The following is a 19,744-nucleotide window of genomic DNA, read 5'->3' as shown; positions in this document are numbered from 1 at the left end:
ATTTTTTCGTATGCAGATACAATTTTTACCTTAGAATTTATGAGACCAGAGATACGTACACCTATATTTATCATAGAGGAAAAGCTATGAATGGGGTCCTTTGATTGGCAGAAAGAAATTATGGATATTAATTGACCGGTGTTATGCCTCCGAAAATTCAATACTATTACATCATTGTCTAGACTTGAAATATAAGGTCAATTGCACCATTACTACTATAGTAGCCATGAGAACAGCATTAGTCAACTTATTTAAATCGGTCATTCACATCCTGAAACTTATCACGTTTAAGCATCAACATACGTTCAAACCGTTTACTTGAAACCCTAAATGACCTTGAGAATAGTAAAGGAAAATGTAGTCATCTCACATAAAAGCAACAATCTCAACACACACAATTCGTTGCATATCAGCCCTATTTATTCTGTCCGTTGAGGAACAAAAAATACCAACTTAAAAAAGATTCTTTCCGTAAATACAACAGTGAATGTGGGACTAGAATTTACTGTCAATCGGAAGGTCGAACCTATATCTACGTGTCTACATTTATGCCTATATTTGTCCTGGTATGTTCTTAGCAAATCCCTGAAGTTTAATGTAATGTCTGTATTCCAAACAAATGAAGTTGAAATTTTCGCGTACCTCGTAGCCCGAGAAAAATTAATACTAGTCATAACAGGAAGATGGCATCGAACGAACATTTTTCCATGTGTGTTGACTATTATTTCACCATAGGAAGAGTGTAGATTGTTACGCGTAAAGATAACCTATTTATTACTACGGAAGATTTTATATTGATAGCTATTCAAATCATAGGATAAATTTGTAACATTACCTGAGGACCTGAGCTACTAGTAAAAGTTTCAAATAAAACTTTAACACACTATATATTTAAAAGTTACATTCTCATTCCTATAGGAAGAACATTTTACTATCACATAACACATCTCATTGCACAAGGAACTCATTTCACACCTAGCATTAAAGAATAAGTGTCTTGCAAAATGTATTATGAAACATCATTCTCCATACATACAGAAACTGAAATTCACCTTTGATTTGTATTTATGCTCCTTCTCAGCAAAGAGGCTTTTTACACTGTCTTTTTGTACTGTTTCATTTCGTAAGTTACACACACCAGAGTAATAAATCCCTATCCACAACCCTGCATGAATGAGACCATTTAACTGTGTGTTTTAACATGTCTTGCCCAATCTGCTCTTCTCCCAAATGTTTTTCCACATGCCTGACACATTAGATGCTTTACATAGTGTGTTGCCAGATGTGATTTCTGAGTAAATCCTTTCCCACACAGTTCACACGTATGAGGTTTTGGATGTCCATGTGTTACCATGTGTAACATCACATGCCTTTTCCGACTAAATCTTCTTCCACACACCTGACATCCATGTGATTTCTCACCTGTGTGTGTTAACACATGGTCTCTCAAATTTGATTTCTGAATAAACCCTCTCCCACACACATCACATGTATAACGTTTCTCACCTGTATGAACCAGCATGTGCTCCTTTAAATAAGATTTATCATTGAAGCCCTTTCCACACTCAAGACAAGTATGGGGTTTCTCAAGTGTATGGGATAACATGTGTCTTCCAAGAGACCTTTTTATAATAAATCCCTTCCTACATATGTGGCATTTATGAGTTTTTTCAGCCTTTATGTGAGTTAACAGGTGTCTTTCTAAATGTTGTTTTTGTCTAAATTTATTCTGACAATATGGACATTTGTGAGGTTTCTCATCACTATGTATTTTTATGTGGGATCTCAAATTTGATTTCGAGCTAAACCTCTTCTCACACAACAGGCAGATATGAGGTTTCTCACCTGTATGAGTTAACATATGCTCTTTCAAATTAGATTTGTCAATAAATCCCTTTCCACATGTCTGACACGTGAGAGGTCTTTCATCAGTATGCCTCATCATGTGAGTTGATAAATGTGATTTTACAAAAAATCCCTTCCCACATACCTGACATGTATAAGGTCTCTCATTTGTATGCGCCAACAAATGTATTTTTAAAGATGATTTTTGAGTAAACCGATTTCCACATACCTTACACACATGAGGTTTCTCACCTGTATGTGTTATCAAGTGTTTTGTTAAATTTGTGCTTCGACTAAAATCTTTTCCACACACATGACACATGGTATGTTTCTCACCTGTATGGGATAATACGTGCTTACTCAAACTTGATTTCCGAGTATATTCATTTCCACACTCCTGACATGCATAAAATTTCTCGTCTTTATGTATTAGCATGTGCGTTGCTAAATTTGAACTTCGACTAAATCCTTTCTCACTCTCGTTGCAAATAAAACGTTTATCATTTTCGTGAGATACGACGTGTTTTCCTATATCTGATTTTAAATTCTTCGAAGCACAAGGTTTCTCAAGGAGATTTGAAAATCTTTCCGTTTCCTGCAGGAACATGTCCTGTTTTCTGTAAGTAATATATTAGTGGAACTAATATATTTAAAAAATAAATAAAAATCATACACACAAGTAATGCAATCGGTTGTCTGCAATATATTATAACACAGTAAAAGAGTATCATTTGGAAATACAATCATAATTGTACAGAAGAAGCATGACACTTACACAATGTGCATTTTCTGTTGGACTGAAGATAAAAGTTTGCAGGTATACAGTAAACTGAATACTATCAATAAATTTCCTTGTTCATCCAAAGAAAAGCACATGCTGTGCTTTATTTAAATCTACTTATAATATATGAATATCATTTCAGATTCAATTTAAATATATATATTACGGTATGGAATAGGTTTCTTGTTCTGAAAAGTAAAAATGTATGAACGAACGAAATGAAAATGTTTATTTTTTGTTATTAATTATTATATACAGTAGGATTATTTACAAGTATAATTCCATGATTTTTTAAAAAGAACTTTTGAAATAAAGTTTTCTTAGATTACCATACACAATTAATGAATTAAACCTAAAACTATTAATGTAACAAACACCAATGATGATTGATAATCTAGTGGTTAGTTCATAAAAAAATCTTTTTAAAAATATATCTTTCTCAAACTCATTGTTACGCAGTGAAATTAGGAGCAGCACTGCTCGATGTTCCTATATGTTATATGGAAATGAGATTACAAATACTAGTAGACCGACTAACACGAGGAAAACAGTAGTAAAATATATATGATTCCCTGAACAACGATCTAGCAGTGAATGTTACGTTGTTACTGGTAAACGAATGATTAAATATACGCTATTACCACACATCACATGTAAAGTTAAATGGATAATCATGGCCTCAATTTGAAATATTTACTCAATATCTCTCTACGAGTTCCGGTGTACCGCGTCTATTCGGGCTATTTCTGAAACAATTGATCACAAATGATAAGAGGTTAACTTACGTGGACAGAGCGACAAAGTCATCGTTGAATCGAGAAGGCATTCAACAATTTGTACCAAACTCTACACTAACATCCAGTACGGTTATGCTGTCCTTTTAGTCGGATTGGAAAGTCATTGTGTATCATGAGCTGCTACCGCCGGGCAGAACGATAGTCAAACAAGTACTACCGACAATTAGTGCGTATACACTTGTACGTAGCAATTAAATAATTTCGGTCGGAACTAGACAACAACATGGGCATCGTCTCCGATGCTGACAACACTCATTGAGGATATTTTAAACAACCGGCCAGAAATTGCAAAATCTTGGCTGAGAGGTTTCAATGCATTCACAGTATAACTGGACCCTAGAACCATCATACTGTCTCCAGAACTCCCTACATGATGTTACGTTGGTTTCAATAGAAAGCTTTAAAAAACCACATGCCATTTTTTTTACCAGAAACCAGAGAAGTTTTTTAGCGACGGGATCAACGTATTGTCTGAAATATGGCAGGTCATCGAACAAAATAGTGTATATACAGTTTCATAATATTTCTTTTGAAATCACACAAATGCATTCTTCATATTGACCTTCAAAAACTAAATGTGTTTTGGACTATCTATAGATACAACTATTTACTGAGGTTAAAATTATATTAAAAAAAATACTTTAAGTAAAAATTCTACTAACCAAATTCGTACAATAAATTTACTTTTCTTCATTGTGTTGTAATGAAAATTTTTATATTCTCATATTTTTTACATTTATATCCTCATGAAGTTAATGACGAAAAACGCTCTTTTTCTCTAAAAAGAAGTACAATAAAATGGTTTGGAAGAAAGTGATTTATTAAAATGGATAATCAGTATTGTTACCTTCTACGTTTACACCTATACAAAATATGTGAATATTTTAAAACAGTGAATTCACTTTTACATTTTAGCACATTGGTAAACATTTTTACGTGTACTCAGAAACAAAAATACTTTTCAACAAAATCGTTTTAACAATTTAAGGCTTGTTAAGAAACTAAACAGGAACAAGTTCAAGAAAAAATTCTCCGCTGAAAATGTTACTTTACAAAACAATATTATATTCACTTATTTCTTTGAAACCCGCTTCATGGAACTTTCGCTTTGCTTCCACAAAAACAATCCTAGTAATAATTTCCAAAATATCAAACGAAAAGAAACCTTTCAATGTTGCGTAAGTTGCGATGTGGTATCACTGTACACTAAACGTTATAGTGCCCTTACCTGACTCTCCTACGCGCTGTCGAAAAAATCTTGCCAGTATTGAAAGAAAAATCACTCAACAAATGAATAGTGAGAGAAAAAGTGCCCACTAGTGTCTAGGTATGGCTAATTTGAGATTGGCAAACACTACTTCATTAATCAGTTATGAAATTAACCAACCAAACTTTAAAAAAATTTACTTATCTCATCTAATTTCGACAAATCCGGTAAATTCGATGTAAAGACTTCTTTCTATTTCCCTTGATTAAGGAGACTTAGAGAGAAAAGAGATCATGATTGGCTGAGTTAAGTGCATTAAGAACTAATATTATTCTATATTTTCAAGAGGCTTTTTAGGTAGGAGGAAAGATTACACTGAGAAAGAGACACTAGGAGAAAACAATCAAGTCGTGTGCGATATAAATCTCTCAAAATATACCATGATCTTACGTCATAGTTCAAGAACAAATATTACATCAATTATTCTGTAGCGAAGCGAGTAAGCAGAGAAATCCACCTGGACAAAATTTACATGATTTTCAAGTTGATGAAAGAGAGTATACAAATTGTGCACATGCTTTAAAATAGGAATATTTCCTGGCTTACATATTGTTTCATTCGATAATCTCGCATAAATTGGTGGACAGGTAAGCTCAAATGTGCCTACATAGCTCTTTATTAATACTAGCATACTCCGTCTTTCTCTCCTTAACTAATATGGAAGTAGGCAATATGGAAATTTTAAAACTCTCCCTTGTGTAGGTTATGTTAGAATATAATGGAAAAAATCTAACATACATAAGGTAGATAATTCTTAAAGCAGACTCTGAAGTATTGATTAGAGTCGTTTCGTCATTGACATTATTTGTGACAATCATATATACACACTAGGTAATATGACGCAAATATAAAGCCAAGAATGACTTATGATATGGAACGACAACAAATGTACTCGCTAATTTCTCCAATGAAATTTCCCAGGACTGGCAATTTTGTATGACAGTTTCCCTAATATGCATGTGACTATTTTCTCTGACTTTCAGTCTCGGTCAGTCAATCCCTCCTTTAGCTTGCTTAGAGCTCTAGGATATACCCTACCCAAGCCTCTAGTTAGCTTCGGAACTCTAGGATTTCCTTCCTCCTGCTTAGCTCACTTCGGAGTTCTGTGGCTTTCAACTCCCGCCCTGCTTGCTTCGGAACATTGGACATTTCTAATCTACTCCACATACCTTGCTGTGGAGCTCTGTGGAGATCCTGCCCTAGACTGCTAGGACCTTGGGTCACGTTTCTCTACCCTATGTTAGAAAAATTACATTATTGTACTATTCATGCAAAATACTGTTTATAAAAGATTTTCATACTGAAACTGTAGTGGGAGACGATTCCGGACTGTAATTTGCTCTACGAAAGTTCTACCTACCTCTGCACAGGGAGATCTTTACAATATATACCAGAATGAATTTAGGATAGTAAAAATGAATATCAAACAATTAATGCCAATGACTGTCATGACTATATTTATTCTTAAAAGTGAATTTGATTTATATTAAATTATTATTGATATTCATAGGACGTCCACATTAAAATAGTGCTTATACAACAATAATTAAACCTCACAATTTCGAGAGTCATACCAATATTAAACTGTAGTACTAGAAAAGAGAATAAAATTCAAGCAACCAAAGTAGAAAAAAATAAGAGGCTAAAAATTCAAATAATCATACTGTAACTAATTGTAAACGTTATGCAAGAAAAGAATGAAAGGTTATTCCTGATTCAGAAAGTCTGAAACGATTGACCATATCAAACAACATGAAGACGAACGAAACTGAATAACAATTAGCCGATCATTCCTATTTAAACAAGATGTATTTTCCTTAAGTAAATCAACACAAAAATTACCAAAATTACGAACAAAACTTATAAGAAAGTCAAATCACATTTAAAAAAGAAATTTTTGTAATATCTAAACCAACACACATTTCTATTAGATTTGAATTAAAAGAAACATAACTTAAAAAAAGATTTCAAACATTTAAAATGCAAAATATTCAAAGATATAAAGATATTGTCAAACATTTAAATGCCAGTGGTAGAATTAATTTACAAACTCTTTAATGTATTTAAAGCGAAAACGTTTTCAATTTGTATTTTTTTTTAAAAAAAGAAACTAAATCATATCACTTTAAAACAATAAAATAAACAACACTTAACTTTACGGACTTGGATGGATTTTACATAAACGCTGCCAATAAACTCCGAATATAAATGAAATAATTTAAAGGAAGAGGGTCGGGATGGATTTTGCATGCTATAAATATTTAAAATTAAAAATTAATAAATCTTCAAAGGAATGGTGCTTTTTCCATAGATCTTGTAAATATAATTAACAAGGGCATGAGTTAACATTACGGATAATGGTTTCTTATGACCAATTCCTTCGCTATATACTCTCAATAAACATAAGCAAAAAGTTTCTAAATATCAAAGACATGATTCTAAAGATGATTTTAAACTTCTTAAAGACATTCCATTTCCCGTTCAAATCACAAATAGACCCAAATTTGAATATAAAACGAATATCCCCATTACCCTATTTTGATTTGATAAGAACTTTTAAATTTTTCCGCTGAGAACTACAAAAGAAAAAATATTTTACTCTTCTATTTTAAAGACAAAAATAATACAGAAAATATTGTTGGACTAAAGATAAATGGAAATTTGCAAGCAATCAAATGACTAAAGATGGTAGAAGAGATTTTTATATGAAAGATATTTGACAAACCATCTTAAATCAGTAAAGTTGTTAAAAGAACATAGAGAATATAAGAGGATTATATTCTGATACTAAAATAATATTACCTCAATAACGGAATAAAACACTTGAATTTTTTTTTTTCATAAACGCTCTTTTAAAATAGCATTCTCAATAATTGAAGAGTGAGTCATTGTTGAAAGAATCACCACATAACAAACTGATCAACGGATATCTTATTCAAACACTTATTAACCAAATAAACCTTACAACTTTACTTAATACATTAAAACTACTTTACGTTTTTATTCAAACACTTATTAACCAAATAAACCTTACAACTTTACTTAATACATTAAAACTACTTTACGTTTTTATAAAATTGAACTCGTGGACTAAATGCGGGTGTATTTATAGAGATGTAGCGGGTATATTTATAGAGAAATTAAAAGAAGAAGCGAATAAAATTACAAATTTTACGATACGTATCAACCTATTAGTCCCCTCACAGAAGAAGATAATATACATTTTACTTGTTGAAAACTCCCATATCAGTGAAAGAATATTTGAAGAAACTCAGGACCATTATGAAGATTGTGTTTTGTAATATAAAAAGTTGTACAAACTACAATCCGAAATAAAAAGCATAATGCCTTTTACATTTCAATTCACATCAGCTAAGTTAGGATCATGAGAATTTAAATTTAACAAAGGTAATTAGAACTATGAGAAAAAAATAAACGACAGCGTCATAGCTTTAAACAAGCGATGAAAATAAGAAATATAATTATTATCCAGATATATGCAACAGACAGCGTAAGGTGATGAAGTAGAGCAAAATAACGAAAATATTGAAAATAACATTCTATCAGGCCTTGTTTCGACATTGTCAAACTAAATAAAACACACTGAGCAAGGATATGTGATAGTATATATACAACATACAATCACATAACAGTTTCAACATAATAACTGTGTCTTCATGAGACTAATATTCCTTCTGGCTACTTGGGAGCTGGCCACTTCATATAATTCCCGGAGATCAACTTGAATTAGGCTCAGTTCCTTCATTAAAAATAACACTTGTGTTATTCACTTTCACTTGTAGAGCTGCGCAATTGTACAATAAAAATATAAGTTTTACCTGGATACATTCTTGTCCTCTAATTATCCTTGTTATGTTCCCTTATTAATTTGTTCTTTTTCTTCTTTTTTTCCTTTATTCTTCTTTAAGTATAATCTTCTCCCATTCTTTATTAATCGCGACTTCTGCCTTCCAATTCATCACCTTGTCTCTTGCTTTCATAATTTTCCTGGCTTCTTTTCATTTTCTCACTAATGTGCTGCTCTCCGCTCCTTCCCACGCTATCCTCTAGTTTGTCTCTTTCTGATGCTTATAAACCGTCTTTCCCTTTTCAATATTACGTCATTCCTGGGATATTTTATACTTTCCTCCATCTATTTTTTTGTTTCTTCTATGTGAATTTTGCTATACTCTGCCCATCCCATTTTATATTACCCACATATCTTTTTCCACTAGTGCTCTTCTCTTGGTTTTTCTGATTACTTCAATTATTGTGCTTCTTCCTTTCCTGTACATCCTAATTTCTGCTTTTCAAAGTATAGTCTTAGCCTTTTTTCTTTGCCTACGCTCTCTATAACTATTTTTTGTCCCTAACTTCTTTCTTCCTCTTTCTTGTGCAAGTATCACTTTAGATCACTTGCTGGATTGTATTGTGTAAAATGTTAGAATAGTATAATTGTATTAGTATGTAAAATTTATATATTATATATGTGGGGGAAATTGAACATATCTGGTTAATATTATTTATTTCTATCCTAGTATAATATCATATGTTAAATGTATTTACAATTTGATATATTTATGTATTAATTGCGTAATATCATGTACTGTATCTAAATTAGCGTATATCATACACTCTTAAAACCATTTATTGCCTTTATAAAATTTGGGTTAACTAGATGGAAACACGTCAGCAACATCTTTTTTTTTTTCAAAGCTTCCTTTGAGATTTCCTTCTCCCATAGTTTTTTTAGAATTCTTTTTAATTTTTTTACTCTCTCAGCAGTATATAAGACCAACTGAAATTGGCTCGGAAGGAGGGGTATTACGGACGCCTTGGTTGGAATTTTTAGGTTCTCCGAGTCTTTAAAAGGGTTCCTCGGTAGAAGGCATGAGCTATATTAGGTTCTACCTTCTAGTAGGTTTTCATTTTAAAGAAACTTCTTTCTTGGAGTAAAATGAGGTCCTGTTAGAAGAAAGGATATAGAAAAGTAATTCTTATACTCATTCAAGAAAGAGATTTTTGCTAGGGAATTAGGCCCTGTAAAATAGGATAGGATTTGATCACTGAAATGCTACATTCCATAATTAGGTAAATATGGCATTTAGATTAGTAATTCCCTCATATTAGGATTTTTGAGTACGTATTCAAAACCGGAACTGTATATGGCTTTGGTCGGTTTATAAAGTAATTTGTTCCTCTTGCAGAACATACTAGGTTTTTATGAATACTCTGAACTCAGACTCCTGGGTTCGACCCCTCGATGTAGACTCGTGAGAGGCTACTGATAGTGTTTTTAGATTTTGTGTTTGAATCACATCCCCTATTTCATGGAGTTTGGTTCTTATCTAACCTTTACCTGCCAGACCTATTTAAGGATTTTTCGCTACTATAAGGCGACCTCATTCTCCTTTCCTACTTATCCTTATAATAAGTATTTAGATAGATATCCTTCTAGTGCATCTTCTATTTAAGGGAGTAAACGAAATAGGATTGTAGGCCATGGCTTTTGATGTAGAGAGTTATTAACTTGTATTCCTAAAATGAATCTGAGGGTAGTTATGGGAAGTGATTTCTTAAAGAAATCATTATTGAACTACACTTAGCCATAGTGGGTTGGAAATCTGCATGGGAAGATAGAATAACCAATTTTATACACCTAAAAAAAAGGAAAAATAAAGAAAGCAAGACACCGTAATAGAATTAGAGGCAGGGAGAACGTAAATACGGAAAAGCGGGGGGAAGACAGCCATTTCTGGGTCAAACTCTTCAAACACCCGTAGCGAGAGAAGAGCGGATTTAAAATTCAAGGAAAAAGGAAAGGGGTACAACGGTGAGCCGAATACAAAAGGAAATAGCGCTATCAACTGCCAAAAACAAGTGAGTCCCCAAAGTCCTAGGAGTAAACATAAAACTAGACCAAAATGGAACGACAAGAGAAACTATCCTCTTTTAGCGCACCGCATGGAGGGAAAAGCCGAAAGAATCAAACGAAGCCCATCATAAATGCTACAATAGCAGGTAGTACATGCTCCATAATGACGGACTCTGTGAGTACACATTGTTTTGTCGATAGTAAGCTAATGGAAAAATAGAGAGAATTCGGCTAGAGAATAAAGAAAGATAAATAAACCTCTTCTTAGTTAAAGGATGCCCAACTGCAAACTTTAGTATTTTAGTCCAAATTAATTTTTATGGCATTACAGTTATGGAACACTTTTTTACACAGGACAACTTATTGAAAAACGTCATTTGTGGCCGGGACTTCCTTTCTAATTCAAAAATAGCACTATCCATAAGTCAAAAGGGATTGTTCATTAACGAGACAACTTCCCCTTCGCTGGTTCGATACACCCTTAGCAGAGGAAGACAATGATCGCATAGAAGTGGCTACTATTGAAACCAGACAGCTCAACGCTGTACAGTCAGCAGCGGAAAAACCTGCAACATGAGCATGTAAGTTTATTGTGAAGCTATGCCTAAGAGCGCAGGGAATCAACATAACGTCTAAGTGGCACGAATCACGCCAGAAGAAATCTCTGGGTCCTCCTCTACAAACTTATTTTGGAGCAAAAGACTTCACCGTTTCACAGTTAACTTATATGCTCATGTTGCAGGATTTTTCCTGCGAACTGTACAAATGACGTTACGAAAAGTTGCTGGTAAAGGAAACTTGGAACAAAAACCTAAACAGGTCACTTTGAAAATTAAAGAAGAATTTTCAGACAAACCATGTTTAACTCGTTTAATTGAAGATTATATAAACGTGATGGACCCCCGTCCTCTCTTTTCAAATCTGCGCCCCTTGAATTCTGAGAAACGGAAAATTTGTTGGATAAAATGGAAAGGGACGGTCAGATAGAAAAATGAAATTCGCAATACGTGAGCGCACCTATCTTGCACAAAAAGAAAGATGGATCATAGAAACTTATGCTTGACTCGAGACGGGCCAACCTCATGACGGAAAATGAGTTTTGCATTGCTCAGCATACCTGAACCCTTATCTTACTTTGGGGAAGTTCTTGGTTTTCGTTAAACGATGTCAAGAACACTTTCGGACAAATCAGTATAGTCCCCAAAATCGAGATTATACTGCTTTTAATACCCACAAAGGTATATATAAGTTTAAAAAAGGGGCATATTTGCTCAAAAAAGTCTTCGTTCAGTTTAGCAAGATTGATGCAACAAGTTTTAGGGATCTATAATTTACTAAAATGATCTGTTGCTATGATAACGTAATTATATTTACTGAATCCCCCGAAGAACAAATTAAGATTTTACATCAAACGTTGGAGCATGTAAAGAAAGCTGGCCTAACCACACAAGGCTGTTTTACTTACTCAAGAGCTTGAATTTCTTGGATATAAAATTACATCCAATAGAATCAGTTGTACAGAAGAAATGTTGCCTATGGCTAAACAATCTTCACGTCCTAAGAATGTTTAAGAGTCACAATTGCTTCTGGGACACTTTCAATTTTGTACCTAATTATTCTCAAGAATTAAGAATATAGTCCATCATATTGCTCCTCTTACTTCATTATTGAAGAAAAAAATACTCCGTTCGTATAGACCTGAGTTCCAAACTTAGACAAATTAAGCAACGTTTTTATTGAAAAGATATGAGGAAAGACGTCTTTCAGATGGTCAGGAGCTCTATTTCTTGCTCAGTTTTTAAAGAAAACATAAATGCAAGATTTGGAGAGATGGAGAAGCTCGCGTGTAACCCAGCCTGGGATCGAAATATATATATAAGATATAGGGTCTGTTACAAAATCGAAAACAGAAGGGTACAGATACTGTTTTGTACTTGTGGATTCCTTCTCTCGTTTCGTAAAATTTTATCCATTTCGAAACTTTACTTCGAAAATTATGATTTCGTGTCTGATGAACTTTTTTAACGAATTTGGATACTATTCCCGTGTCATGATAATCACTCTACCTTCACCAGTGACGTATAGAAGGAGGCTCTCTGCTATCCATGCTAAGTACAATTATATAAACCCATATAGAGCTAAGAGTAATAAAGCTGAAAAATCATTAAAGATCTCAAAACTATCTGCGGAATTTACTCGAAGAAGCATGAATGCTGGGCGGAAAACATAAAACTATTGAGTTCGCTGTGAATTCCAGAGACTGTAGCTCTACTAGCTACTCTCCATTTTTCCTTCAATTTGCCAGCGAGATAAAACATCTTATTTTGGAGAAGAGAGAGGAAACGAGAGAACTACAGATCTACGAAGTGAAGAAGAAATTTGCTCAAAATATCATAAAACAATGAAACAGAATGGAAAGAGCACTTAATACAATAAATAAACTACATAAGAGAAAACACGCTCAATATAAGTGAATATATAACAAGGGAAGAAAAAGATCCATTCCGTTGCATGATAAGGTTTGGTTACGTGTAATTAGAATATCTGACGCTACGCAGAAAGTTTCTGCCTCATTGAGAAACCGAAGCAATGGAGCGTGGGAGCTTATTGAAAAGAAGGCTCCAAATAAATATCTTGTAAAAAAAATGTGTGAGCAGGGAGGATAGTAAACTCTAATGCCGATTTTATGAAACCAAATTTCCATGCTCCGTCATTCTGCAAAACCGTCAAAGAAGTCCAGTCAGAATATTTTCTTGAATTAACACAGTGGGAAGAAGACAAAGGAGGGAAGCTGCGATTACCCTCGGATATTGTAGTCTGAGAGGCTTGGTTTTACAATAAGGACTCGCCTCTCAATAAAATTTATGCTAGTAGGCCGGAGTAGGTGGTATATTGGCTGGCATCCGTTCTACCGTTTTTTTTTAATAGAGTTTTTTTATTTTTATTGCCTACACTATATTTAGTCATTCTTAGTACTAGGTTAGCTAGATTAGTTTTACTGAGAGATTCATCGAGGAAATATTATTTTTTCATTCTTTTTCGAGATGTGTCATAATTTTAAAGTTCCGAAGTCTAATCGCTCTGTTTACGCTAGCGCAAGACCGAACTCTACAAACCCCTTAGAATTACAGTTATTGTTTTATATAGACAGTTATAGAAATAACCAAAAACGTCGAAGGAGAGATTCAACGCCGAACGTTCCCTCTACAAGTAAAATGGCTCATTTTGATCTTCAAAATTGCACAATCGAAAAGATTCGAAAATTTTAGACTCAACTTGTCTTCTCCTAAAGCACAGGAAGTTGTGCAATAACGAGAATCTAAACGAGAATGTAGACGGATATATTGACCTATGTACAGATGATAATGGATTAGGCAGTTATTCTTAGAAATAATTTAGTGTTATGAATATAAATTGATTAATGAAATTATTTTAAAAACTGATCGATCCATTAAATTGAAATTCGGGAAGTGTGAAGCTTGTCCATCGAATGTTTTCATTTATTGTTTTATGTGAAAGTGGAGTGGTATACATATTATAGTATACTGCAAAAGAAGAGTGCGGTCAGACTTTTCCCTTGCTCTAACAGTTAAGGGAAAAGACTGTAAGAGACAATGAACTCACAAACATGGATCTACCAATAATAACAGTTTTATTAATTTTCTTTTCTTATCCACATTAAAGTATTGTCTGAATTTAGTGTGAAAATGTTGAATGATATGTGGTAAAAGTTACTGGAAAATCTGAACTGATCCGAACTTTAGACATTAAAGTGAGGTAAATGATTGCCTCAAATACTAAAAATTCAAGTTATTTTTTAAAAAGTTAATTTCGTGTTTCTTCCACGTGTAAATGAAGTGTCCTTTTGTGCGGTGAGAAGGGTCACAATTTTTTCTATCTTGTTTAGATAAGGAAAAGACTGAAAAAGAAATTTGAACTTAAGATGAAAAGTGGGCCCTCACTTTTTTTTTTTTTTTTTTTTGCAAAGAAGTCAGATATGCAAGTGTCACTTTGGGTCACTTGCTGGATTATATTGTGCAAAATGTTAGAACAATATAATTGTATTAGTATGTAAAATTTATATATTATATATGTGGGGGAATTGACCAGATCTGGTTAATATTATTTATTTTTATCTTAGTTTAATATTATATGTTAAATGTATTTACAATTTGACATAGTTATGTATTAATTGTCTGATATCATGTAATGTATCTAATCTAGCATATATCATACACTCTTAAAACCATTTATTGCCTTTATAAAATTTGGGTTAACTAGATGGAAACACGTCAGCAACATCTTTTTTTTTTCAAAGCTTCCTTTGAGATTTCCTTCTCCCATAGTTTTTTTAGAATTCTTTTTAATTTTTTTACTCTCTCAGCAGTATATAAGACCAACTGAAATTGGCTCGGAAGGAGGGGTATTACGGACGCCTTGGTTGGAATTTTTAGGTTCTCCGAGTCTTTAAAAGGGTTCCTCGGTAGAAGGCATGAGCTATATTAGGTTCTACCTTCTAGTAGGTTTTCATTTTAAAGAAACTTCTTTCTTGGAGTAAAATGAGGTCCTGTTAGAAGAAGGGATATAGAAAAGTAATTCTTATACTGATTCAAGAAAGAGATTTTTGCTAGGGAATCAGGCCCTGTAGAATAGTGACAGGATTTGATAATTGAAATGCTAAATTCCATATTTAGGTATATGGCATTTAGATTAGCAATTCCCTCATATTAGGATTTTTGAGTACGTAGTCAAATCCGAAGCTTTATACGGCTTTGGTCGGTTTATAAAGTAATTTGTTCCTCTTGCAGAACATATTAGGTTTCTATGAATACTCTGAACTCAGACTCCTGGGTTCGATCTCTCAATGTAGACTCATGAGAGGCTACTGATAGTGTTTTTAGATTTTCTGTGTTTGAATCACACCCCCTATTTCAGGGAGTACGGTTCTTATCTAACCTTTACCTGCCAGATCTATTTAAGGATCTTTCGCTACTATAAAGCGAACTCATTTTCCTTTCCTACGTATCTTTTAATAAATATTTAGAGAGATATCCTTCTAGTGCATCTTCTATTTAAGGGAGTACACGAAATAGGGTTGTAGGCCAGGGCTTTTGATGTAGTGAGTCAGTGCTCTTTATAAGTTAAGGTAGACAGAGAAGCTTTCAATGAGGGCTAACTCTTTTGTCTGCCACAAGCACATAATTAGAGAAACCTTAGCGTAACCTTATGACGCCATCCTTTCAAATATTACGTTAATGTCAACCTGGGGTCCGTGCGGACCTCAACCAATAATATTGTTATTAGGCACCTTTTATTAGCTTTTGTTTTTTATTATATTGTTAAATACAGTTGCTTAGTTTTATTTACTATAGTATAGTAAAAATAAACACAGTATATATATATAGTAAAGGAGTATACTAAACACAATTTTTATTCTCCTGCTTAGAGATTCTTGGATTCCTACCACACACACACACACACACATATATATATATAGATAGATAGATAGATAGACAGATAGACAGATAGATAGATAGATAGATAGATAGATATTGATATATTGTGGGATATTTGTTAAACTATACATTCTACTAAAATTTTCTATATAGTACATTTTCTTTATTTCTACTTATTTTCTGATCGCTTACGTCTTTCAACCATATCCCTATGGATATTCCTGTTTCACCATCTCATTGTACCAACAAATGTTGTTATCTGAAGACGCAACTCCCGCCGAGCCCGGAGTTTGTGAAATATATCGAAATAGTTATATTTTCTCCCTTATTTAACCATTTCTTTACAAGTTACTTCACCATTTCTTTTACATTTCCTCGTTCAAACCCTACGTGCTGACAAACACTTATTTTGTCCCTGAATGAATATGATGTTTCAGTACTGCAGACTCAGTAAATATTTATACCGAATTTTTTGGGCATACTTGGGATGTAAACACACAAAAAATCTTCCACATGATCCATAGTTTAGAAATTTCCAGATCTGTAGAAGTCATCGAAATTCAGAACAAATATTTCCCAGAATTCATGGAATACTGATATATTGTGTGTTTTCAGTTTCTCTTGACGAGTATGAATGTTATGAAATCAACAAAAGCTAAGGAAACAGTTGAAACGATTCAGTTACGTCGTTGCTTGGAATATTGGACGTCTATTTTCCCTTGGCCACAATTCATACAAGCCATCTCCTGCCGATTTCTGCACTAGGGCCAAAATAATGAAGTCTATGAAAGCATATATTTCAGTTTCGTCGTTTTCCGAGTTTTATTGCTTTACTTTCTGAACATAGATTTAAGTTTCTGTTTCTTGCACAATTAGATTTGCTAATTTTGAAGGCACGTCGTTCATTCTCAACACTTAATTCCGCTGGTTCGACGCCCATTGATTCCTTGACCACATTTTCTGCCAGCATCTAGTGTTCTGATAGGTCCTGTGCATTTGAGTTTATTTCACGATGAGCTGTAAATTCTGTAGTCTTTGAAATGAAATGAAATCTTTAAGTTTTATTTTCCACGGTTATGCAGGCTAGGCTGAATGAGACGGTGATAATAAGAAATGACTGAAAAATAGTGCAAATGAAGAAAGTGAGACGAAACGGGAGAAAACCCACGAGCACGGTGTTTGTTCACCACGAAGTCCACACGGCGCGAGCTGGGATCGAACTACGGATCCCAAGAACCGAAGGTGAACGCTCTACCACTGAGCAACCCGCACCCCCTCTCACAACACAAAGCACTTGTCAAAGGAATATACATTTATTTATATTTACCCTGTCATTGTAAGGAACTACTAATTAGCAAGCTTTATTTCTCTGTCTGCGCATATGGGAGCATGGAAAACCGTGGGGTCCGCAAGAACCCCAGGTGTGCTAAATACGTTTTGCTTCTTAAATTTTCATATAATTTCTAAATACAAAAGCGTACAACAAGAAAATTGTTATGAGTAAATTCAAAACATCATAAAAAGAGATGTCCTGAGTCGCGGATAAGAATATGAAAGAAACACAGAAAATTTATTAACATGAAGCCTGGTGTCCCCACGGACCTTTAGTTGGCGTCATAAGGTTAATAAAGTTTAGAAAAATAGGGAAAAGATATTGAATTAGAGAAGAGAATACCTAGCAGGTATATCTCATACACTTTTAAAGAAAGATATATCATAGAATTTCCCAACACTTTCTAAATAAGCTATTAATACAGGTAACTGATGTGTTATGATTTCATTGGTAGATAAGATCTTGAATTATAAACCTATTTAATAAGATAATTACTTAGACATTACATATTTTGTTTTAGGATACGAGGCTGAATATAATTTATTATATTCTATTTTTTTAAAAAAAGTTTGTCGAAAATTTGGTCCATTGGAGACGGAGAGAATCTGCACGCACAGGCTAACAGTGCTCTGTATTACTTACATAGAATATAGAATATACATAGAATATTACTTACATAGAATATATATATATATATATATATATATATATATATATATATATATATATATATATATATATATGTGACAAACACTTGTTACGCTTTTTCTTACTCTATCTTCAATGTATTCATTTCTCCTTAATTATGTCCAGAACTTCTTTAAATCTTTATTCCTCTGTTTTTCATCTGTATTTACGTCTCCTAATTTTTCCTCCATGCTTGTTATGAAATTCTTCTTCGTACTCTCACCCACATCACTTTTGCGGCAATATACTCCCACTACACACTCGTTTTGGTACCAAGATGTAACAATTTCTCCTGCTACTGACTTCTCTATTTTGATATCTAGATAGTTTATCTCTCTATCTACTTCTATGTCATTATCTAGTCTAATGCCATTCTCTTCATCCCGCACTTCTCTTATGAATTTCTCCAGCTACCTTTTCGTTCCCTTCCATATTCCTAAACAGCGACCTACATAACGGCAAAAAGTTGTCTTTCTCCTCCTCTTTCTATTGTTTCCTTCTCGCATCGATTCATTATTATATCTGACAAGACTGGACGCAAACATGAACCAATACTGAGTTCTTCCTTCACTTTAAAAATCCTATCTCTGATTTTCAGTATCCATTTTTCCACAATGCCTCTGATCCTCTTTTTACTTTCTTACTGTCCCAATCCTCTACTTTCTTTTCACCTATTTCTTCTTTTATTGTCCTTAATTTATTTTCACCTGAGGCACAGAAACACACTCTTGGGTGCTCTCCTTTCTTCTCCCTAATATATCTATCACCCTTTTAAGCTCTTGCGCATTCTCTACTCTCCTACTTTCCTCCCGTTCTCTCAATGCTTCAGCTATCCTTTTAATCTTTCTATCCAAAGGTTCTTACATCTTGTTCCTGCACTTAAACACCGGACATAACTTCGCTACTTGATTGTGGATTTTTGGAAAGTTTTTGGAAATTCTACGTAACCTTCCCTCTTCTCTCACTAACCTCTTAAACCTTTTCTTCTTGCGGTACTCGATAATCTTTTTCTTTACCTATTGTTCTTGTCCTTTTTGCGCCACATCTTCGTATGTCTCATCTTTCAGATCTCCAAGTTTTTCTTCATACCATACTTTATTCATCACAACTATGCATCTCCTTTGTCCGCCTGTACCATTACTATGTCCTTCCTCGTTCTTATCCTTTTCATTTCTATCTTCTCTTTGTCATTCAGACTGCTTCTTTGTCTTGTTGATTTGCTATTTACAACATTTACTAGTTTTCTCGGGATTCTGTCTTTATCATCTTTTATTTCTTGAAGTGCTTCCTCTATCTCATAAACCGTTTCTTACTTATCCACCTCTTCATTTGCTACTTTGAATGTATGTCCTAGATTTAAAAACTGCTTCTCTTCTTCAGTAATCTCAATATCACTACTCTTTTTTCTGTCTATTGCCTCTCCTTGTTTCCAGCCTTTCTCTCTTAATCAAAGATCAAAGAAGGGTAATATAGAGTGGGATCCGTGAAGTGTAGCAAAATTTGCATAGGAAAAAAACAGTATTGGGTAAGTTACATTTACAAATGTAACGCGTGACTAGTTACTTTACTTTACCTTAAAATGTAACGCATTAATAACGCGTTACTTGCCCCAAAAAGTAACTGTTACCCTATTTCGAAAGTAACGCTTTACTTTTAAGTCCGAAACTTAAGTATGTAAAAAAATCTTATTACTTCAATTTTTC

The 19,744-nt window shown here is 33.7% G+C and overlaps 1 protein-coding gene across 3 annotated transcripts in view; it reads right to left on the bottom strand.

The window, feature by feature from the left end:
- Positions 1-868: 868 nt before the first annotated feature.
- Positions 869-19,744, bottom strand: part of LOC145671404 (uncharacterized) — a 50,997-nt gene continuing 32,121 nt past the window's right edge. For all 3 annotated transcript variants that reach the window (XM_081740550.1, XM_081740549.1, XM_081740548.1), the window contains exon 3: positions 869-2,462. In XM_081740550.1, coding sequence (XP_081596676.1) covers positions 1,184-2,462 — 1,279 coding nt within the window. In that variant the 3' untranslated portion in view covers positions 869-1,183. The remainder of the gene's footprint in view (positions 2,463-19,744) is intronic.

This window comes from Thermobia domestica, chromosome 15 (assembly GCF_964235325.1).
Source record: "Thermobia domestica chromosome 15, izTheDome1.hap1.1, whole genome shotgun sequence".
NCBI lineage: Eukaryota > Metazoa > Arthropoda > Insecta > Zygentoma > Lepismatidae > Thermobia > Thermobia domestica.
The sequence above is the reverse complement of the archived record's forward strand: the minus strand, read 5'-3'. Positions and strand labels throughout refer to the sequence as shown.